Source organism: Myxine glutinosa, chromosome 3, assembly GCF_964187855.1.
Source record: "Myxine glutinosa chromosome 3, kmMyxGlut1.1, whole genome shotgun sequence".
In the NCBI taxonomy this organism is placed as follows: domain Eukaryota; kingdom Metazoa; phylum Chordata; class Myxini; order Myxiniformes; family Myxinidae; genus Myxine; species Myxine glutinosa.
In genome coordinates this window covers 104,418,705-104,440,674 of record NC_136263.1, presented here as the reverse complement: position 1 = coordinate 104,440,674, position 21,970 = coordinate 104,418,705, and the positions used below count along the sequence as shown (strand labels likewise).

Here is a 21,970-nt window from a genome sequence, read left to right as displayed (position 1 = left end):
TACACATTGGGATCAGGATGGGTTATCTTTCAAAACTTTTGACTAACGCTCTTGGACTGACCCAGTAATATCGACAAAGAAATTCTGCCATTATTTCAATTTTTTGTCTCCAGGTATTAAAACTGAGTACAGTGGTGGCTTTTTGGTGAGAATACTTTATTAGTCGGATCCTAATGGTTGTGAATTCAAATGCAGCTTCAGCTTCAGCTGCAGTTCTACCGACTCCTCTCTGGCCTTGCCCCCTCAGCTCTCTCTGGGCTCTGTCCCGCAAATATTCCTACAGGTCGCACAAGATCTGCCTGCAACCCTCTTATGGTTAAACTGCCAAAATCAAGACTCTCTGCTCACCTTCACTCCTTCATTCCTCTTTTCTCCCGCCTCTGGAACAAACTCCCTCACTCTCTTCAATCCCACTCCACCCTCCAGGTCTTTAAAACAGCTGTTCACCACCATCTCTTATCTTCCCCCATCCAAAACCTTGATCTTTTCTATCCCCGATAATTTCACCCCAATTCCACTTTTTGAAATACTAACTTCTGTCCTGGAAGTCCTTGGTGTCCTTGTGTTTTATACTTCTCCCACTCCCCCCCCCCCCTCCCCTTCCCACGCCTCCTCCCCCCAAGCCCTCTCCCTCCCACACATCTCCCTGCTCTTAAATGTTGTGTGCTCTCAAGTGTTTGTGTGCTTCCCATTCTCTTGTCTTCCGCTCCCTCTTTTTATATATTTTGTTTGTCTGGTTGATTTGTTTGTGAAGTAAATGTCAGCTCTTTCACGAGCCTCGATTCAGTATACAAAAAAAGAAAAAGAAAAAAAAAAAGCTACAGTATTTTGGATTCTGATTTAAAACTTCAGAAGTCATGTTCTGTTTGGAACAGCCATGTGATTATTGGATTATACTATTGGTAAAATCCCAACATGCTCATTACTATCTTCAGAATTTTATCTCATTACTATCCTCATCACCTTACTATCCTGTGCTCCATCTTATCTGGTCTACAGGTGATGCTAGTCCACTCATTGTGGTGGACTATTATTCCTTGCCCTTTACAGGAGGTTATTATTCATTATCAAGGGCCTACCCTCTCCTATACTTTCTTCTTAAAATTACTTGAATGCTTTTTCATTTGAAGTCGTATTAATGGCGTTTTTTATGAGCAGGATGCATTTTTAAACTCGGGTATTGTAGGTGGGTTGTAACATGGACGCATTAGTAAAAACTATATTTGCGTATGCCTTGCTTTGTTTTCTTTCAGAACATAAATTGATACAAGACCAGAGTGATCATTCGGCAAAGGATGTTTTCATGTTGGATTTGCTGATAAAGTTGACAGCTGCTGATGACTCTTTCGCTGAGCTGCTAGAGAATAAGAAGAGTGTGATTGGAATTTTAGAAATGGTTGCAGAAATTTTTCCTGATAACTATGAATTTAGTTCTCTGAGCATGGACAGTCTTCAAAAAGGAAGGTGAGAAGATTTTACCGATGTATAAACCTGTCTATGTACTTCTAACTTTTACCTTAACCAGTAACCACAAATCAAACGTTTTCTGAAAATATAAGTAAACCAGATCTGCTACACTACCCAGCAACTTTCTGCCCAGTTTACTGGTGTCTTCAATAAAACCTCCAATAAGTTGTACATTATGTGCTCTTCATAAACCCATGTTTGCTATCCCTAATAAGGAGAATCATAATTTTCCATTTTTCAGCTCATGTATAGTTCTCCAACTAAACAACTTGCATTTGGAAAATGTTTTCACATATGATATGAGTATCTCACTTTGGAAGATAGGTCAAGTGAAACAACATTGAATCCATTGGAAAAGCCATGGCCAAACCATAGTAGAACCATAGTTTGCCATTTGCACAATAATGATTGTATCATCACATTGTTAAAGTATTCTTCTTCCTCCTGCACCTTTGTCTAAACGGTGAACGAGATTGATTATGAAAATATATTCTGCTCTCTGATTAAAATACAATTTTTCAGCTTACTTTACATTTATATCAACACTAGCAGGAGTACCCGGCATTGCTGGCGGGGCGGGGGGGCAGAGGGAGGCAGGAGAGGGAGGGGCGAGGAAGGGAGTGATGGGAGTGAAAGGGAGAGGGAAGGGAGAGGGAGGGGAGAGATATACTACATGTACATCTTTTGGGGGGGGGGGGGGGGTCGCATGTCTTTTACAGGCCCTTCCGTTTTAGGGAGGGAGGGAGGGGGGGGGGGGGGAGGGAGAAGGAGGAAAAATTTACCCGTGCAAAGAGTGCTTTAACCTCAGTGTTGCCCAGGTAAAAAAGGAAATTGTAATACCCTCTGCCATCATCACCGGGTAGCGCTACACGTTACATTTACATAGAGAATTGACGCCCCTCTCCCGGTTCCCCACACCCCCGAATGAGGCCACGGCCACATAGCCTATGTTACCCCCCAGAGAAAGTTGTATTTGTATTTGTACCCCGAGTAAAGTATAAAAGTGTTTATAGCTGGAGTACCCGGCATTGCTCAAGAGAGAAAGAAACATTAACATATTTGAAATGAGGGCAAATATAATGGAAAAGCAATTGCATCCAAATCAGGATCCATCACAAATGTCAAATCATCATTTTACCTTTTTGTTGAATATATGCTGGTAAATGTGCCGTTGATCACGTTTCTGAGTTAAGTATGATGACGTTCAGCAAGAAGAAGAAGAAGAAGCCTTACCACCAGCTTCGACTGCTTCCGGAATTGTTTGATTTATTTGTGTTCAAATGTCTGGCAATTGTGTATTTATTTATTTGAATGTGTATTTGTATATAACTGTCATTAATCAAAAAGGCTTAGGCATTATATATATACATACACCACATATATATATATATTTTTTTTTTTACACTATTTATTTTTAAACCGGAAAGTAATGCAACATGAGCGGAGGGAAGGCAGAGTGAGAGAAGGGGAAGAGAAGGCAGAGCCATAGAATGAGGATTTGGCAAACTTAACAACAGGCGCAAAAGAACTCCCACCCCACCCCTTCCCCTCCCTCCGGAGTCCCACCCCACTCCTTCCCACGACTGTTGATACATAACTGTTGCAAATGAATGAACTTTGGAAATAATGCTATGTGCCCAATGCTTACAATGATTTCTGATGAATGACTGCTGGTGTGTTCCAGCATAATGCAATCCTACAAAATTGCCGATCATGCTTCACAGGATGACTCCAACAAAGACACCACTGAAAATCTCGCTTCTCTAAAGGTACAGTCGTACATTCAGTACGCAATGCTGCTATTGTGCTAATTTTCTGTCACCACATTTTTTTTTCTACGTTGCATTATATAATGCATTCTCATGGAGTCATTAGATTAAGATTTTGGTTACCAGGAAAATGTATTCACTACATTTGCAGAGAGAACTGATCTCCAATCTAACGGCACATGTAAAACACTTACAAGGCCACAAGAGTCAGCTGCTAGCCCAAGCATCTGAAGCATGCGTGCTTGGGGAGACGTTAGAAAAGGCAGTACATCAGAACTGCAGGTAGGTCTCTCATCAAGATTCCATGCAAGAAACATTTTGCTCATTGCACTTGCATTTGTATGTGGAACTCAAACAGCCCAAAAATGTTTTGCAACAAAAAGTGATGGAAAAGAACACTGTAGGTGAGGGTTGAGTTATAGTTTCTGTTCCATTCCAAACTTTGTTTATACATTCCTCGGTTGTGAGCATATTACCAACTGAGTTGTGCTGCTGCTTCTACTATATTTATCTAACCTCTACAATCTTTATTTTATTTTTGGTTACATTTGAGGAAACAAAGCACTACAATTGGAACACACTTGCACAGTATTATGTTACTTTGCTGCAAACTCATCCAAAACATTGATAATCTCCAGGTCGAGCGACTTTGAGAAATACAAGCAGTTGATGAAAGACCTTGACATGGTGGTGAACCTGCTGCTGTCCATATGTGGACGCTTGGCACGTGTTGAAAGCGCCATAAGCTGTCTGCCAAATTCAACTGAGCCAAGTCAAAAGGTAAACTCAGTTATAATAGGTGTACCCTTTTATGACTCAGTGTTGTTTTTGTTTTGCACATTTGGCCTTGTCATTTGCAAGCACAGTTGTAATGGATTTTTTTTTTTAAGCAGATGAAATATTAATATAATGACAAAAAGATGCAATGCTCACTGAAAGGTTTCAGGTAAGCCCTTTGCTGCTTCGAACTCTACCTGGGTTCCTCTACAGCTGCAGGCATTCACAAGTAGTAAATGCATGAGAATCTCAATGCCGCACCCCCCTCAGCCACCATACCAGTTTCATCACTCATTGACGAATCATCAGCACCAACATAGCCAAACGTGCACCTCCGAGGCTCCCAATCTTGTATCAAATGCAATCCCGCCACTACCAATTCTTTATTTCCAAAGCAAGCACAGTATTCACAAGTCTTTATTCACAAAGATAGAAGAGCATGTATTTAGAGCAAAAACAAAGTCAAAAGACACAAAAGAGCAGACATGTCCTAGCACGTATTCCTATCCAGTCTTAACAGTCATGGTACCTTCATTCATTCCGCGATGAAGAAAAGGAATAATTGTAGAACGAAAGAGGCAGTTTGGATCGAGTACAGTCATGGCCAAAAATATTGTCCCCTTGCACTTTTTTCAAATAACTCACAATTTTCCCTGAAAATAAGTTGAAATTGACAGAAGCATTTGGTCTCCACAATTCTTTATTTCACTGTTAATATTACAGAACCTTTGTTTTTGATTCAGAACTTAATATGTTCTTTTAAATCAGAAAATAAAAAGAAATGGCATTGACAAAATTATTGACACCCTAAACTTGACAGCCTTTGGACAAAATAACTGTAGTCAAGTGCTTTCTATAGCTATGAATGAGCTTTCCTATAGCCATGAATGAGCTTCCTACACCTCTCTACTGGCAGGTTGGCCCACTCTTCTTGTGCAAACTGCTCCAGTTCTCCTAGATTTGAAGGGTGCCTTCTCCCAACTGCTGTTTTCAGATCTCCCCACAGGTGTTCATTGGGATTTAGATCTGGACTCATTGCTGGCCACTTCAGAACAGTCCAGCGTTTTGTCTTGAACCATTTCTGGGTGCTTTTTGAAGTGTGTTTGAGGTCATTGTCCTGCTGCATGACCTTTGACGAAGACCCAGCTTTCTGACACCGAGTTCAACATTGCGCTCCAAAATGCCTTGGTAATCTGATTTCATGATGGCATGCACACATTCAAGGCACCCAGTGCCAGAGGCAGCACAGCAACCCCAAAACATCACTGAACCTCCTCCATGTTTGACTGTAGGGAAGGTGTTCTTTTCTTTGAAGGCTTCATTTTGTTTTCTGTAAACAAAGAGATGATGTGCTTTACCAAAAAGCTCCAATTTGGTCTCATCTGTCCACAGGACATTCTCCCAGAAGGAATTTGGCTTGTTCAGGTGTGTTTTGGAAAAACTCCAGTTGGGCTTTCTTAGCAGTGGGGTCCTCCTGGGTCTTCTACCATAGAACCCCCTTTCATTGAGTTGGCGACGGATGGTGCAAGTTGAAACTGTTGTACCGTGTGCCTGAAGGTCAGCTTGAATCTATTTGGCAGTTGATCGAGGTGCTTTCTCCACCATTCAAACAATCCTTCACTGCAATCTTCAGGTTTTCTCTTGTGGCCACGTACAGGGAGGTTGGCTACAGTGCAATGGGCCTTAAACTTCCTGATAACATTGCGTATGGTCGACACAGGAACATCAAGGTCTCTGGAGATGGACTTGTAGCCTTGAGATTGTCCATGCTTGGCTACAATCTTGTCTGACCTCAGACAATTCTCTGATTTTCTTTCTTTTTTCCATGCTCATTACCGTATACACAGTGACACAAAACAGCACAATGACTCCTTTTCTCCATTCAAACTGGTCGAATGAGTGATTTTTATATTGCAGGCACCTGCAACTTGCCACAGGTGAGTTCAATTTCAAAGTAAAGTAAAGTCACCTTCTTGAAATCTAATTATTTGGAACAACTTCTAAAAGGTGCCAATAATATTGTCCGAGCCATTTTAGGATTTCTGTGTGGAATAAGCCAAGATTTTAGTAATTTTTTCAGCTTTTTTTGTTTTGTTCCACTGCAAACCAAAGAAATACATATGTGGATACCAAAATATTTTTTATAATTTCAACAATTTTCTTTAAGAAATGGTGCATTATTTGAAAATGTGCCAGGGTGCCAATATTTTTGGCCATGACTGCATATGAACGACATGCTTACCTCATACAACTGGGCGGGTTGGCGGGCCAAGTTATATAAGCTGGGGGGCGGAGGGGGAAGGGGAGGTTAAGTTTAGGGAGGAAGGGTGCTGGAGTGTTCATGTAGTGTCATGAGTCTGTCCAGCAAGGTTCAGGTCCTACAATGCAGCTTGTGGAAAATCTTTCGATGCAGCCCTCACTCCCACCCCTCACGTGCTCTAATTTGATAGAGCAAATTTTTATTTGCACAGCCTTTGGACAAAATGTGTGCGTGCGTGTGTGCGTGTGTGTGTGTGTGTGTGTGTGTGTGTGTGTGTGTGTGTGTGTGTGTGTGTGTGTGTGTGTGTGTGTGTGTGTGTGTGTGTGTGTGTAAAGTAAAGTAAAGTAAATATACAAACGCACATAGACATACTAATGAGACAAACGCTTAACACAGCCACTGAGTTTGGGGGAAGTTCCGTTACTTCCGGGATCCTCTGGGTACCAGCAGTGCCACAACAATGACGCCACTTTTCTCAATGCACTCGGTGGGGCATTTCCTCCTCCCCATGGATGTCAATCTGTGTGGATTCTCTGTGCTCTAGCCTTTTAAATGCTGAGCATCAAGCAAGGAAGCATCACATACCATTCAAAAAAATCTTCAGTATGACTCACCTGGGGTTTGAACCCATGACCTCCCAGAACCCATACACCACCAAATGACTGAGATTAAATTACCCCCCCCCCCCCCCCACCCCTCCCGAACCCTGCCACACCTCCCAGCTGTGGATTATTTTCCTTAAAATCTTCCCAGGCACACGGTGAGTACAACCAGCAGTTTTGAACTCATTCCATCGAGCAGTTCAATTGTGCATTTCAGTCAAACAAACACACAAATGACCTTTTCAAATTATATATGGCATGGTGATAAAACTTGTAAATGATCATTTAAATGCTTTCAAAGTGATATAAATGAGCATTGTTCAGGCCATGTCAGAGGCTGCTTTGGCTAATGGAAAGCTGAAGCCTGTATTGCTGGCTATTGCACAATATTGTGCATTTCAGTCAAACAAACACACAAATAACCTTTTCAAATTATATATAGCATGGTGATAAAACTTGTAAATGATCATTTAAATGCTTTCAAAGTGATATAAATGAGCATTGTTCAGGCCATGTCAGAGGCTGCTTTGGCTAATGGAAACCTGAAGACTGTATTGCTGGCTATTGCACTCCTGTGCTATCTACGGTGCCTTCAGAAAGTATTCACACCCCTTGAGTTTTTCACATTTTGTTGTGTTACAGCCTGAATTTAAAATGGAGTAAATTGAGATTTTCTTTTTGTCACTGATCTATGCTTAATACCCCATAATGTCTTGTTTTTTTTGTTTGTTTTTTTGTTAAGAAATTTTTACAAATCAATTAAAGCCAAAAGGTTTTCAGTCAATAAGTATTCAACTGCTTTGCTATGACACTCAAAATTGAGCTCAGATGCATCCAATTTCCTTTGATCATCCTTGAGATGTCTCGACAACTTGATTGGAGTCCACCTGTACAACAACAACAACAACAACAACATGCATTTTAAGGCCATTTTTCCTGCTAGAGCGGGGGTTAGCCTTGCGGTCCCCATGACAATCTTCTCCATTTTGCCCTATTTTCTGCATCTCCCCTTGTTAACCCCCTTGCCCGCATTTCTTCTTCCACCATCTTTAGCCAAGTCTTTCTCGGTCTTCCCCGTCCTCTACTTCCTTCTACATTAATTTCCATCACTCTTCTCAACCAGTCACTTTCATCCTTCCTCAACACATGACCAAACCATCTCAACCTGTTCCTCTTCACAGCATCAATCACAGGCAATATTCCCATCATCTTTCGCAATTCATCATTTGAATTCATCATCACTCATCCACCTGTGGCCAATTCAATTGATTGGACATTATTTAAAAAGAAATGCACCTCTCTATACAAGGTCCCACAGTTGACATTGCATTTCCCACAAACTCTTCAATGAAGTCCAAGGAACTGTCCACAGAACTCCGAGATAGAATTGTGAGGAGGCATAGAGGTTATATGAACACCTTACCCAACGCCATCTTGAGAAAAAGGACATTTCAAGGATCCTTCTCAACTCTCTCTTTGCGTTGCTGAGCACAATCTATATTAGCTTTGTTCATGAACTTTGAATAACATGCGTGATGGCAAACCCACGAAGTCGATGGGTCAAACGTAACAGTCCAGAGCCGAACCATCTGCCAACTCTTGTTGGAGAAACTGACGATTTTGGAATGATCTTTGAGAAAAAGATTCACTTGGGCAAAGTTCTTTGAGAAATTCTTTGAGAAAAGTTCCTTGATCACAGACTGTCTGTCAGACAGACAAAGTGACCAAGTTGCTTAACGATGGACTCTTTGTGCGACATGTGTAGGGTAAAGATCCACATTCGTAGCATTTGTTTGAAGCAATGTGGATTTCTGTAAAAGCTTAAAATTTTCACTTGTGGCCAAATTGTTAGAACACCAGCAATGTATGTGATCACCGGAATTTATGTGCATTTATGCAGATACTGGTAAATTAATTACTGGGATAGTTGGAGATGGTTTTGCACTTTAATCTTTACCAAACTACCCATAAACAAGGTCCTTTGAATTATATTCAGCCCACGGGTCCTAAAATCCTGCTCTGCCGCTCTATCTCACCCTCTCTCTGTTCTTTTCACCCTATCTTTTGCTCAAGGTCATCTGCCAGCATCCTGGAAATCAGCAAACATTACCGCTTTACACAAAAAAGGTGCAAAAACAGATCCTTTTAACGACAGACCAATCAGCCTGCTCCCAATTATCAGCAAAGTCATGGAATCCATCATTGCTTCGGATATGAAATCTTTCCTCTTCTCCAATGGCTTGATCTCTGATCATCAATTTGGATTCAGACCAGGTCACTCTACTCTGGACATGCTGCTTCTCCTGTCTCAACAATGGATGGAGGTCCTCAATGCCAAACAGGAAATCAGAGCCGTCTCCCTTGACATATCACGTGCCTTCGATACGGTCTGGCACCCAGCTCTGCTCACCAAACTCTACTCCTATGGTATTGGAAATCTCCATGCATGGCTTGCGGACTTCCTCTCTGGTCGTAGTCAACGTGTGGCCCTGAATGGATTTCTCTCATCTCCCCTTCCTGTTCAGGCTGGAGTTCCCCAAGGCAGTGTGCTGGGCCCTGTGCTTTTTCTGGTCTTTATCAATGATCTCTCCGACTCTGGAAAATCCTCTCTATCTCTTTGCTGATGACTCCACTCTCTGCCGCTCCATTCCTCTTCCCTCAGATCGGCAGTCTGCAGCCTCCTCACTCTCTGAAGACCTGGACAAAATCACAGACTGGTCAAACAAGTGGAACATGTCTTTCAATCCTGACAAATCTCACACTCTTACTATGTCTCTCCGAAAAGATCGACTGGACAACCCTCCCATCTACTTTCTCAACAATCCTCTCCAAGAAGTTCTGTCGCTCAAGCTTTTGGGTCTCACTATCTGCCATGATCTTTCTTGGGAAAACCACATTTCCAAGCTGGCCTGCAAAGCCAGTCGCCGACTGGGCATCCTCCGTCGTGCGAAGTCCTTCCTAGGCACACCTGAGCTCCTCACAACATACAAGGCTTTCATCCACAGCTCAATGGAATACTGTTCTCCCCTATGGGCTGGTGCTCCTGCCTCACACCTAGCTCGGCTTCACGCTGTTGAAACCAAAGCTTTCAGAATCATTGGAATCTCCTGCGATGAAGCTATCTCTGAGGGCCTTTCACTCACTCACCGCAGGCAGGTAGGTGGTCTTTCTGTCTTCTACCGATTCCTCTCCGGCCTTGCTCCCCCAGCTCTCTCTGTGCTCTGTCCCCCAAATATTCCTACAGGTCGCACAAGATCTGCCAGCAAGCCTCTGATGGTTAAACTGCCGAAATCTCGGCTCTCTGCTCACCTTCACTCCTTCATTCCTCTTTTCTCCCGCCTCTGGAACAAACTCCCACACTCCCTTCAATCCCACTCCTCCCTCCAGGTCTTTAAAACAGCTGTTCACCACCATCTCTTATCTTCCCCCATCCAAAACCTTGATCTTTTCTACCCCCACTAATTCACCCCAGATCCATGTTGTTTGTAATTCCAACTTCTTTCCTGGTAGTCCTGGCAGTCAGTGTCCATATGTTTTATGCCTCTCCCACCCCCTTTCCCATGCCTCCCCCCCAAAGCCCTCTCCCTCCCACAGATCTCTCGATGTCTCCATGTCTCTCGGTTCCTGCTCTCAAATGTTGTGTTTGTGTCCTTCCCCCTCTCTCCCCATCTTGTCTACCGCTCCCGATGTTATTTGTTTTATGTGTCGGTTTGTCGGTTATGTGTCGGTTTGTCTTTCTGTGTGATAAATGTTCGCTCTTTCACGAGCCTCGATCTTGTATACAAAAAAAAAAGAAAAAAAAAAATTTCATCCTTTGTTGAGATTTTTATTTTTATGCAACACATTATGTTGACTTGCATTATGTCTGCAAGAAATCTAAGATAGGGCCATTGTAGGCCTCATCTGACACTCCTGTTCCTGGTTTCCCTCATGTCCATGTCTTCCCTGTAGCAAGGAATGTCACGCAAGCAGCTGGACCTTCAGGGGAAACTGGAAGATGCACGTGAACTTCAACGTGACCTGAAGATACGAGAGACTACCATGGCAGGCTTGTTGGCAAGATCACTGAGCCTTTCTCAACTTAAAGACTATCATCATCTCATTGCCCTCAAGGCTTCAGTGCTCATCACACAACGGCAGTTGGAGGAATCCCTTCAGTCAGCAGAGTTTCAGCTGGATGTGTTGCACAAGAACTCAACTTCCGAAGAGCAAGCGACTCCAAATGATTTATTAGAAACTTAGCAAGGTAATATCAGAATAATATAATGTCAAGTGCATCGCAGTTGCAATAATTAGCCTTGGTTTTCTTGGTGCCAGCATCAATTTGTCGTCCCGTTTGTTTTTCTCTTGAGAAACAATTAAGCTTGACTAAGTATTTGGTATGATCATAGCAATGGCTTTCTCTGATTATGATGTACCAATTGTACCATACTCTGTTACAGAACTTCAGTGCTGCCGTAGCAGTTTCTTGGCAAAGGTTATACTGGGTGGTTTGCCATTGCCTTCCCAGCAGTAATAATCGCAGGAATTTGTATATTGTTTATGGTGCCGGTGATAACTCGCATACTCTTCACCAAGGACACCGTGAGATCTTTAACGTCCACCAACTAATGCCAGTTGACAGGACTAATGCCGCCCAGTTTAACGTCCATCCTTTGTTTGTATAGCTGGTTCGGGATTCAAACCCAGGCTGGACAGCTTAGGGATGGGTGTACAATTGTACATACCTCTACACCACCCTGCCAGCCCAGCAACCGCTTTGGAAACTTTTTAATGCTAAAGAGAGCCTAGAAGAGGTTGGATGTGATGTCATACAACCGGTACTAACATTACAATGTTCACACTTTTGGTGTACTTCTTACACCGTAACTACAAATGAATTTTACTTATGACCTGGGCTCCACTATACTCAGGAAGAATTTAGGGAAATCATGTTTGGCAGGGTTTTCTATATTTGGTCATTCACCTGCCTTTGCGAAATTTATCTTCCCATCACTTCCAAGTCTGTAACATTCTTTATCGATACCAGAAGCACCCGCTCCCTCCGTCTGTCCGTCCGTCACGCAAAGAACAGTTTTCTGGACTTTTTTTCTAAACTCTTAATGCTAATGATTTCAAACTTGGTACATGGTTTCCTCATGATAAGTTACAGATCACGTTTGAACTTCACGACGTTTCGATCATTTTTGACAAAGTTATGGCATTTTGAACTTTGGTAATTTCCCCAACAGTTTTCCAGACGACAGACTGCCGGTAGGGGACATGTATTGCAGCGCAATACTCAAAATGCTTGTTCAAAATACCTCTCGCTGCGTATTCAAAATTCCTCTCTGCACTAAAAGACGTGGGGACAGGAATACTGTGCTGTAAAAGGTGTTTGCTTGTAATACTCTCTCCCACCTGAAGGCGGCACTACACAATACACATTTACATAGAGAATTTGCTTCCCCGCCCCCCTTCGCCAAGACCACCAGCAAAGATAAAAACACCCCTTTGCACTAACTGGGGTTATGTTTATCCTATGTAGCAAGTCTGGATGTAATCGGTTCAGAACGGCAGGAGTAGCTCGACAAACACACACACACACAAACAAAAACACACTGGTCCAGGAATTATAGTAAGGATGACCCAATAATTTTCCATCTTTTTCGTCGTCTTTTTTATTAAGCACCAATTTATTCTATCCAACACCTTTGGGGCCATATATTTATTATGTAAGCAAATATGACAAGTTCAAAACTATACTGCATGTGGAATCTTAGCAATTGTTAAAACGTAGGCCAAACAAAGTATTTTCACACAACAATGTGGTGAAAAGCAAGTGCAGGAGTTAGTTTTATTTTAATTTTTTAAACGATTTAATGGGGGAAAATATTTATTCAAACAAAACTTTTTGAGCAATATGTTCATTCAACAACCCACGTGCATAAACCATAAATGTTAGGATAAAGTAGTAGAAACGCAACAAGTCGACTGACAGTAAATAAACTATTTTAATTCATTTTTTCCATGTCCTGTGCTTGAATTGATTTGCTTCCTTTTCTGAACTGAAAGTTTGTATTCAGGCACGGATTAAAACACATTTTATTATCTACAGCATAGAGAGCACATAGTCAGTCATACATAACTATGAAGTCCATAGAGCTGTAATAATGTCAACTCATTTATGGGACCACAAACATGCGACCACAAACCTCATCCCCTCCTCCGTTTTCCTTCCTCCTTACTGTGTGGGTTGAAGCATTAAAGAACAAATGGCTTCACATCTTCAATTGCCTTCCTTTTCATTAATTTAGTGTTCAGCCTGTGGCTGCTGGTTGCATCGCTGTGCCACTGATGCTCCCTTTAGGTTAGAGCAGGAATTGTGAATTTGTTCATGATGTCGGCGATGGGATGTTTAACTCTTCGCAAAGGACACAGTGGGATCTGTAACCTCCACCAAGTATTGCCTGCAGACGAGACTCCCGGTCTAATGTTAATCCGAGTGACTGCACACACATTGATGCCTGTGAAACACCAGGATGACCGTTGAAAGCTGGGTCTGGATTCAAACCCAGGGTAGATAGCTCAGAGGCGAGCTTGCACCCATCTAGGCCATCCTGTCAGCCCTAATTGCCTTCCTGATAAGCACTCAACGTGGGTAACGTAACACACATTGTACCACTTTGAGGGTGGATCATGTCAACCGTATGTATTTATATTGCACGTTTGTTAATTTATATATGCTTAACATTAAGTTAGGGCACTTGGGATCCAATATTCAAAGAAAAAGTTACAGCCAACAAAAAATTGCACTAAATGTTACTCCACAAATTTTGTAACAAAACCAATAGATCAGACCTAGTCTTGGTTGACATTTTACTCGTAACCTACAGACTTCAGGCCCTCCCTTATACTTATGGCCCATGTAGCTCGGTTTTGTTTCCTTTGCCGCTATCTTTTGGTCACGTTCCAGAGAGAGAGAGGAGTGAGAAGGTCTGAAATGAAACCATGAATAAGTTTGCTCCTATCCAATACATAATAAAACTAGAACGGCACTCAGAAGAGAGCATACCTCCACCTGGTTGGCCATATCACTCAATGGTGAAGAATCACTTAAAATTCTACTAGCCGGATCCTGATCCGGATCTTCACCAAAATTGAATCGATTTGTCCATGTCACACACACACAACCTGTCCAACAAGTTTCTTCCAAATCCATCCATAACTTTTGAGATATCCGGCTATGTATCGTTTTTGGCCCGATCTCCCAATGATGAAGAATCACTTAAAAAATTCTAGTGGCCGGATCCGAATCTGGATCTTCACCAAAATCTAATCATTTCGTAATTGTCACATACGCTACATCTCTGCCAAATTTTGTCCGAATCCGTCCTCAACTTTTTGAGATATTTTGTTTACAGACAAACGGACAGACAAACAGATATGGGTGAAAACATAACGTCCATCCACCTTTGGCGGCGGAGGTAACAAACGGTCTCTCTATTTGCATCATCTTTACGAATGTTTCACAAAATGTTGTAGCATGAATCATCCGCATGTATTTTGCTTTGGTTTTACAGATTACTGCCATATTTCTTTGCAGCGGTATAAGATATGCAAATCTACTTATGCTCTGGAAAGCAGCTTTTTAATCATGGTTTAATATCTCATCTAACATGCAATATGATTCAGCAATACTTGTATATGATGTATCTTGTCCATTTATCAATTCCTTTGTAATTACTGTTTGCCAAATGTCGGTAGCAACACTACTACTTTTGTGAACACAGTACACCAAGTAGGTTGAAAGTGCCTTTTGAGATATATATAAATAATATTATATTCCTGACTATCATTAATTCCAACTCACGAGGGGTGGATACTTGGCTAAACATGCGGATACTTGGCTAAACATGCGGATACTTGGCTAAACATGCGGATACTTGGCTAAACATGCGGATACTTGGCTAGACATGCGGATACTTGGCTATACATGCGGATACTTGGCTATACATGCGGATACTTGGCTGGACATGCAGATACTTGGCTAAACATGCGGATACTTGGCTAAACATGCGGATACTTGGCTAAACATGCGGATACTTGGCTAAACATGCGGATACTTGGCTAAACATGCGGATACTTGGCTAAACATGCGGATACTTGGCAAAACATGCGGATACTTGGCTAAACATGCGGATACTTGGCTAAACATGCGGATACTTTGCTAAACATGCGGATACTTGGCTAAACATGCGGATACTTGGCTAAACATGCGGATACTTGGCTAAACATGCGGATACTTGGCTAAACATGCGGATACTTGGATAAACATGCGGTTACTCAAAGCACAACTTTCCGAATATGCGATCATGTACTTTCTCTCCATTAGCAAAGCATTGATAAGCCGCAACTAAATACACAAACACAACTTCATTTATGTCCTTCGAAGCATTTTTTTGTGGGACAGTTGGAGTGAAACTTTGTGCGGTTGAAAGAAATAAAACGGTTTTACTTGAAACAAAGCACACATGTTTTCATAAAACTACATTTTCAAATAATTTGGTGTGTCGTTCGCACTCTGCACTTGTTTGCTTCTTGCAGAAAAATCAAAAATTGATTGTATTTATTTTTGTTCTGCAGACTAATGTGAATTTATTTCATTTTATTTTATTATTTTTTATTTTCACATCTGTCCTTTTAATAGTTTATTTTACTTTTATCCGTTGTAATTTATGGGCAAAAAAACCAACAAAAAATGGGCTTATTAACTTGAATGGAAAATTCACTTGTTTTCCCAAAATGTAAATGTTTGAGAAAATGCTTTAATGCTATTTTGCAGACTTATCAATAGCAGGTGACTTTAGTCATAATTTGTACACTACTCAATTTAAGTCGAGTGTAAATTATTTGCTTTACAGATTCCAGTTAAATGGACATAGTTCTTAAATACCCTGATGTACAAACTAATTGGATGGAAAGAATGCAAGATACCTGGTAAATAAAAAATTGTAATTCCAGAGCTGTTTCATTGGTGTTGTTTTTCAGCCACAAAGGAAAATGTAAACGGTAAGCTTTTTTTGTCTTTGCTTATGAAAAATATAAAGCGAGTTAATTTTGAAGGACTGTATCTTGTATTTGAAATTAAATAATTAATTGGGTATACAGAAATCTTGTGTCATGGAGGGTTCACAAACTGACAGAGGATCAAAGGGGAACAGGAAGACTGTGAAATCATCTGTAAATGGATTGGGGGAGTAGAGGAGGTACAGAGAGTGGTAGATAGCAGGAGTAGCTATGGGAGAAAACATGAAGTGAGGATTGGCAGCACTCAAATATCGAATGGAAAGGCACAAGATAACCGAGTACTGGCACAACAACATGCATTTTAAAGGCCATTTTCCCTGCTAGAGCGGGGGTTAGCCTTGCGGTCCCCATGACAATCTTCTCCATTTTTCCCTATTTTCTGCGTCTCTCCTTGTTAACCCCCTTGCCCGCATTTCTTCTTCCACCATCTTTAACCAAGTCTTTCTCGGTCTTCCCCGTCCTCCACTTCCTTCTACATTCATTTCCATCACTCTTCTCAACCAGTCACTTTCATCCTTCCTCAACACATTACCAAACCATCTCAACCTGTTCCTCTTCACAGCATCAATCACAGGCTCTATTCCCATCATCTTTCGCAATTCATCATTTGTCTTCCTCTCTCTCAACAATACTCCGCACATCCATCGAACCATTCGCATGTCCACCCTTTCCAACCTTGGTTGCTGCTCTACGTTCATTACCCATGTCTCGCTCCCATAAATCATAACACTTCTCACATGCAGCATACACCTTTCCCTTCAGCTTCAACGACACTCCCCTCCTCATCAGCACGACACTCGGTTCCCGAAACTTCTTCCATGCACATCTCACTCTTGCAACCGTTGCCGAGTCTGATCCACGTTCTCCATTCAGCATGTCTCCGAGGTAGCAAATTGTTTTCACACCTTCCAGCTTCACGCCGTCTCCAAGATCCAACTCAACATTTCCTCCATCTGCAGCTCCCTCTGTGCACACCTTACATTTGAATGTAGCTGCCACACTGGTTAATGACCCTCTCAGACCACTACATTTCTGATGAACCCACTCAGCGCACATTGTATATTGAATGGAGTTCACTCTGACACCCTTCTGACACACAGCACAGGGCCACTTCCCAGTTCTTTCCACCTCACCACATGCTTTACCACTTGCCATCACCTTTGTCTTTCCGATATTCACCTTCAGACCTTTTGTCTCCATACATTCCTTCCACTTGTTCATCTTTTCCTTCAGTCCATCCATACTTTCCGCAATCAACACCAGATCATCTGCATACAACAGCTCCCACGGTAAACCCTCCTTTACGTTCTGAGCCAGCACCGTCATCACAGCTACAAATAGTAGTGGACTTAGTACCGACCCCTGATGCACTCCCACCTTCACCTCAAACTCACCACTGTTCCCGTCCTTCGTCCTTACAGCTGTGCGCGCTCTTTTGTACATTGCCATCACTAATCTGATCAACCATTCCTCCACTCCTAACTTCCTCAATGCCCATGTCAATACTTTGCGTGGAACCCTATCGAATGCTTTCTCCAGATCAACAAACCCAAGAAACAACTTCTTCCTTTTCTCCATGTACTTCTCCTGCAACTGCATCACAATGAAAAGCGCGTCTGTTGTTCCTCTTCCTGGCATAAATCCAAACTGCATTTCGTCGATCTTCACTTTCTTCCTTATCCTCCTCTCCAACACCCTTTCCAATACCTTCATTGCATGCTCCAATAACTTGAGCGCTCGGTACAAGCCACACTCCAGAGGGTCACCTTTCCCCTTGTATAGAGGGACGAGGGTGCTCAGTTCCCAATCCACTGGAATGCGGCCTTCTTTCACCACCAGATTAAAGATCTCTGCCATTCTCTTCACACCCCAACTTCCTGCTGCCTTCAACATATCTCCCACAACTCCCGTCGGACCTCCCGATTTTCTCCTCTTCATTGCTTTTATCGCTTCCTCAACTCCCTGCTCAGTTATCTTCTCTGCCGGTCCTAAAACTGGGTTACTCTCTGTTGCCATCCCATTCATTCTCTGTATTCAACAGCATTTCCATATATCTTTTCCATCTTCCTTTAATTCCATCTGGGTCGACAACGATTTGTCCCACTTCATCCTTCAAGCAACTCACCCCTATCACATCACACCTCTCTTTCGCTATCTGCTTTGCAATCCTGAATACTGCTCTCTGACCCTCTTCCGAATCCAAGCGTTCTCTGAACATTTTCCTACATGCCTCCCGCGCCTTTGCTACCTCTTTCTTTGCAGCCTTCTTGGCTGCCTTATAACTTTCATGGTCTGCTGTTTCTGCTCCCGTACCCTTCGCCTTCTGCCACTCCTTGAACTTCTTCGTCTTCTCGTCAATCCTCTTTCCAACTTCGTCATCCCACCACCATGTTTCCGAGTGCCTCAGTGGTCCTTTTGTCCATCCACATACCTCACCAACGGCTCCCAACAGACTAGCTTTCATTGACATCCAACCACTTTCAAGCTCAACCACATCATCCTCTACCCTACTCAGCCTCTCTTTTAATGCCTCCCTTACTGTCACCTCTTTCAACCTCCACACCTTCATTCTCGGTTGGTACTTCCCCCACCGAGCTCTCCTCGCTCCTCTCACCCTTATGTCGCAGACAACCAAGTGGTGCTGTGAAACAGCCTCCTCCCCCGGGATCACCTTTTTGTCCCGGAGGTGCCCCCTATCTCGCCTACGCACCATCAGGTAGTCAACGGTTGTCGTCGACCCACCTGATGTGTATGTAACAAGCTTATTATCCTCTTTCTGGAACTGAGTATTACAAATCAACAAATCAGCTCCATCAGCAAACTCCAAAATCCTTTCACCTTCTCCATTTCTCACACCATATCCGTAACCCCCATGAACTCCCTCAAAACCATCCATACTCCTTCCCACATGTCCATTTAGGTCTCCTCCTACCACAACAACTTCCTCATCTTTCACGTTTTCCATCAGCTTCTCTATCGCACACCAGAACCTGTCCTCTTCATTGCTCCGATCAACCTGCGGAGCATATCCCGAGATGACGTTCACCAAGAGCTTTCCAATCATCATTTTCACCATCATCAACCTATCACTCACTCTAGTCACACTCACCACACTGTCTACAAACTCCTCAGAAAACAGGACACCAACACCATTCACGCCATCCAGGCATCCTTGCCACATAAACTAGTATTTCTGTCCCTGCCTACCCTTCACCATTTTCACACCACTTCCCTTCCATCTAGTCTCTTGCACACAACATATGTCCACTTCTTCTGACCAATACTTCCACCACTTCTCCTGATCTCCCTGTCATTGTCCCTACATTCCATGTCCCAAACCTCAGAAACCGATCTCCACTTCGGGCTGTACCCTGCCCATATGTAGTTGTAATTGTCATGGTTCTCTTTTTGAGGCAATGTTTTTATGGCCGGATACCCTTCCTGACGCCAACCCTCTTAGTCGTCTCTTACGACACGCATGGATACGGTGTACCTATTCTAATCCAGGGTACACACTGGGAAACGTTTAAAATATGGAAATTCTGGGGGAGGGTGGAGGGGGGGAGGGCGGCGTCAGCATCACGGCTGCGGTTTAAACATATTTAAACAAAACCATGCAAAATAATCTGGGAAAAGTCTCTAAGTGAGGACGTGGATTTGAGAAAGAAGGAGCAGAGGTGGAAGAAAAACGAGATATAGGGGGCGGGGCACAAGTCGAGACGAGGAGGAGAGCGAACAAGCACGTGTCCGGGAGGAGAGAAAGAATTAATAAAGACACCGAATTAATAAAGACTGGCACAGATGAGAGAATAGAGGGATTGAAGGAATCGAAGTGAGCATTGAGTTTATAATTGTGGAAGTTAGGCGTGAGTGGGATTCTGGAAGAATGCGTGCAACGTGAGTGGGCTGGGGGAGGATGGAGATGAGGGGTCATGAGTCATACCATAAATAATGTGAGAGAAAACCCAGGGGTTCACCGACCGACCTGTGATGGGTAAAAATTCTGCCTTGGGATTCAACCTCCTGCAGAAATGTACCAATGGATCCATGTGAGAGTCTATCAATTACATACTGTTTGAACGTGCCGTGGACCATGACTATGTCTATTAATTACATATTATTGGACCATGCCTATGTCTATTAAATCCGTTACATACTGTTGGAACGCAACTTTTGGACCTTAAGACAGCACAAACTCTTATGACCCCCTTACACCCTTTACACCCCTTATACAGTTTAAAGACCCTTTAGACCCCTTATAGTTGGACCATTTAGACCCTTAAGACCTCGTAGATGCTTTACACTCATACCATTTAAGACCTTTATACCATTTAGACGCTTTAAAGACCCTGAAGGAGCCGGGGCTCCCACATCGATCGGAAGAATGGACGCGACAAAAAGCTAGAATTCATCTGAGTTGCTTTAATGAAATCAAACACTCAGGCACTCTGAAAAACCGTTTATCAGTCAGCAATATATATCTATTCCGCCAGGGGGTTTGCCCAGGCCCGGCGCCAGGGGGCGTGGCCCAGCGTCCTGGCTGCGGCCTGGCAAGTTGAGGGCGAGCCTGGGCGTCCTGGACGAGCCCGGCATGGTGATCGCTCCGCGTCCTTGATAGGTGCAAGGCGATTGTGAAAACTCAGCGGCAGCCGCTACACACGTCCCCCCAGAATCGACTTGCACCGGCAGGGTCAATTTTAGGGGGGTCCTGATGACCCGGCCGAAGCGACCCCTGGCGGGTCGTGGGAGGGGGTCCGGTGAGGTGGTGGGCGGTCGAGTGGGGGGCACCGTGGACGGGGGACGGCCTCGCCGCGGCGGAAGGGCCACCCGTGGTGGGTGGTCGACGTCCACGTGCGCCGGCTTGAGGCGGTCCACAGCAATCCGGTCCGACCTGCCGCCGATGTCGATGACGAACGACTTGTCGTCCCGTCGCAGCACCCGGAAGGGCCCGTCGTACGGCGGCTGGAGTGGCCACCGATGTGCGTCGTGACGCACAAAAACATACTCCGCTGTGCGGAGTGCTGGGGGGACGTAGGACTGGGGGTCACCGTGGTGGGATGTTGGCACGGGGGCAAACCGTCGGGCGGCCTCCTGGAGGTCCGAGCGCTGGTGAGCTGCGGACCAGGGACTGGTAGCGTCGGGCACAAATTCGCCCGGGACGCGTAGCACCTGGCCATAGACAAGCTCGGCGGTGGATGCCTGGAGGTCCTCCTTGGGGGGCCGTGCGAAGGCCCAAAAGGACCCACGGCAGCCGGTCGGCCCACCCGACGTCTTGAAGGCCGGCCATGAGCGCGGCCTTCATGGAGCGGTGGAATCGCTCGCACAACCCGTTTGCTTGGGGGTGGTAGGCCGTAGTACGGTGGAGCTTGATCCCCAGGTTGCGGGCGACCGCGCCCCACAGCTCGGAGGTGAACTGTGGACCGCGGTCTGACGAGATGTCCGCCGGTGCGCCGAAGCGGGCGACCCAGGTGGCGATGAAAGCCTGCGCCACGTCGGCGGTGGTGGTGGAGACGAGGGGAACGGCCTCCGGCCACCTGGTGGTCCTGTCCACCATGGTGAGCAGGTGTGTGAACCCCCGTGACGGGGGGAGGGGGCCCACCAGATCCACGTTGACGTGGTCGAAACGTCGTTCGGGCACGGTGAAAGGTGCCAGCGGGGCCTGGGTGTGTCGGTGGACCTTGGCCCGTTGGCAGGCCGTGCAGGCGCTGGTCCAATCGCGGACGTCCCGACGAAGGCCGTGCCAGACGAAACGCGCCGACACCAGCTTCTGGGAAGCTTTCCGGCCCGGGTGGGAAAGGCCGTGGAGGGAGGCGAAGATGCGGCGTTGCCAGGCGACGGGCACGATGGGGCGAGGCTGGCCTTGGGAGACGTCGCAGAGCAGGACAGTGTCCGCGCAGGGGATGTCGGCCAGGCGGAGGCCCGTGTCCGCCGCCCGGAGGGCTTGCACCGTGGTGTCGGTGGTTTGGTCCGCCGCCATAAGCGCAAAATCCACGCCCAGGTGGACCGCGTTCGCGCTGGCCCGGGAA

The 21,970-nt window shown here is 44.5% G+C and overlaps 1 protein-coding gene across 2 annotated transcripts in view; it reads left to right on the top strand.

The window, feature by feature from the left end:
* The window catches only part of LOC137423302 (uncharacterized), a 90,645-nt gene extending 79,190 nt beyond the window's left edge, over window positions 1-11,455 (top strand). The window contains exons 8-13 of one of the 2 annotated variants that reach the window (XM_078774369.1): window positions 1,254-1,464; window positions 3,152-3,236; window positions 3,388-3,518; window positions 3,875-4,016; window positions 10,827-11,121; window positions 11,318-11,455. In XM_078774369.1, coding sequence (XP_078630495.1) covers window positions 1,254-1,464; window positions 3,152-3,236; window positions 3,388-3,518; window positions 3,875-4,016; window positions 10,827-11,117 — 860 coding nt within the window. In that variant the 3' untranslated portion in view covers window positions 11,118-11,121; window positions 11,318-11,455. Of the gene's footprint in view, window positions 1-1,253; window positions 1,465-3,151; window positions 3,237-3,387; window positions 3,519-3,874; window positions 4,017-10,826; window positions 11,199-11,317 lie in introns of those variants that run through there. The other variant, XM_078774368.1, reaches the window with a different exon arrangement.
* Window positions 11,456-21,970: the final 10,515 nt, after the last annotated feature.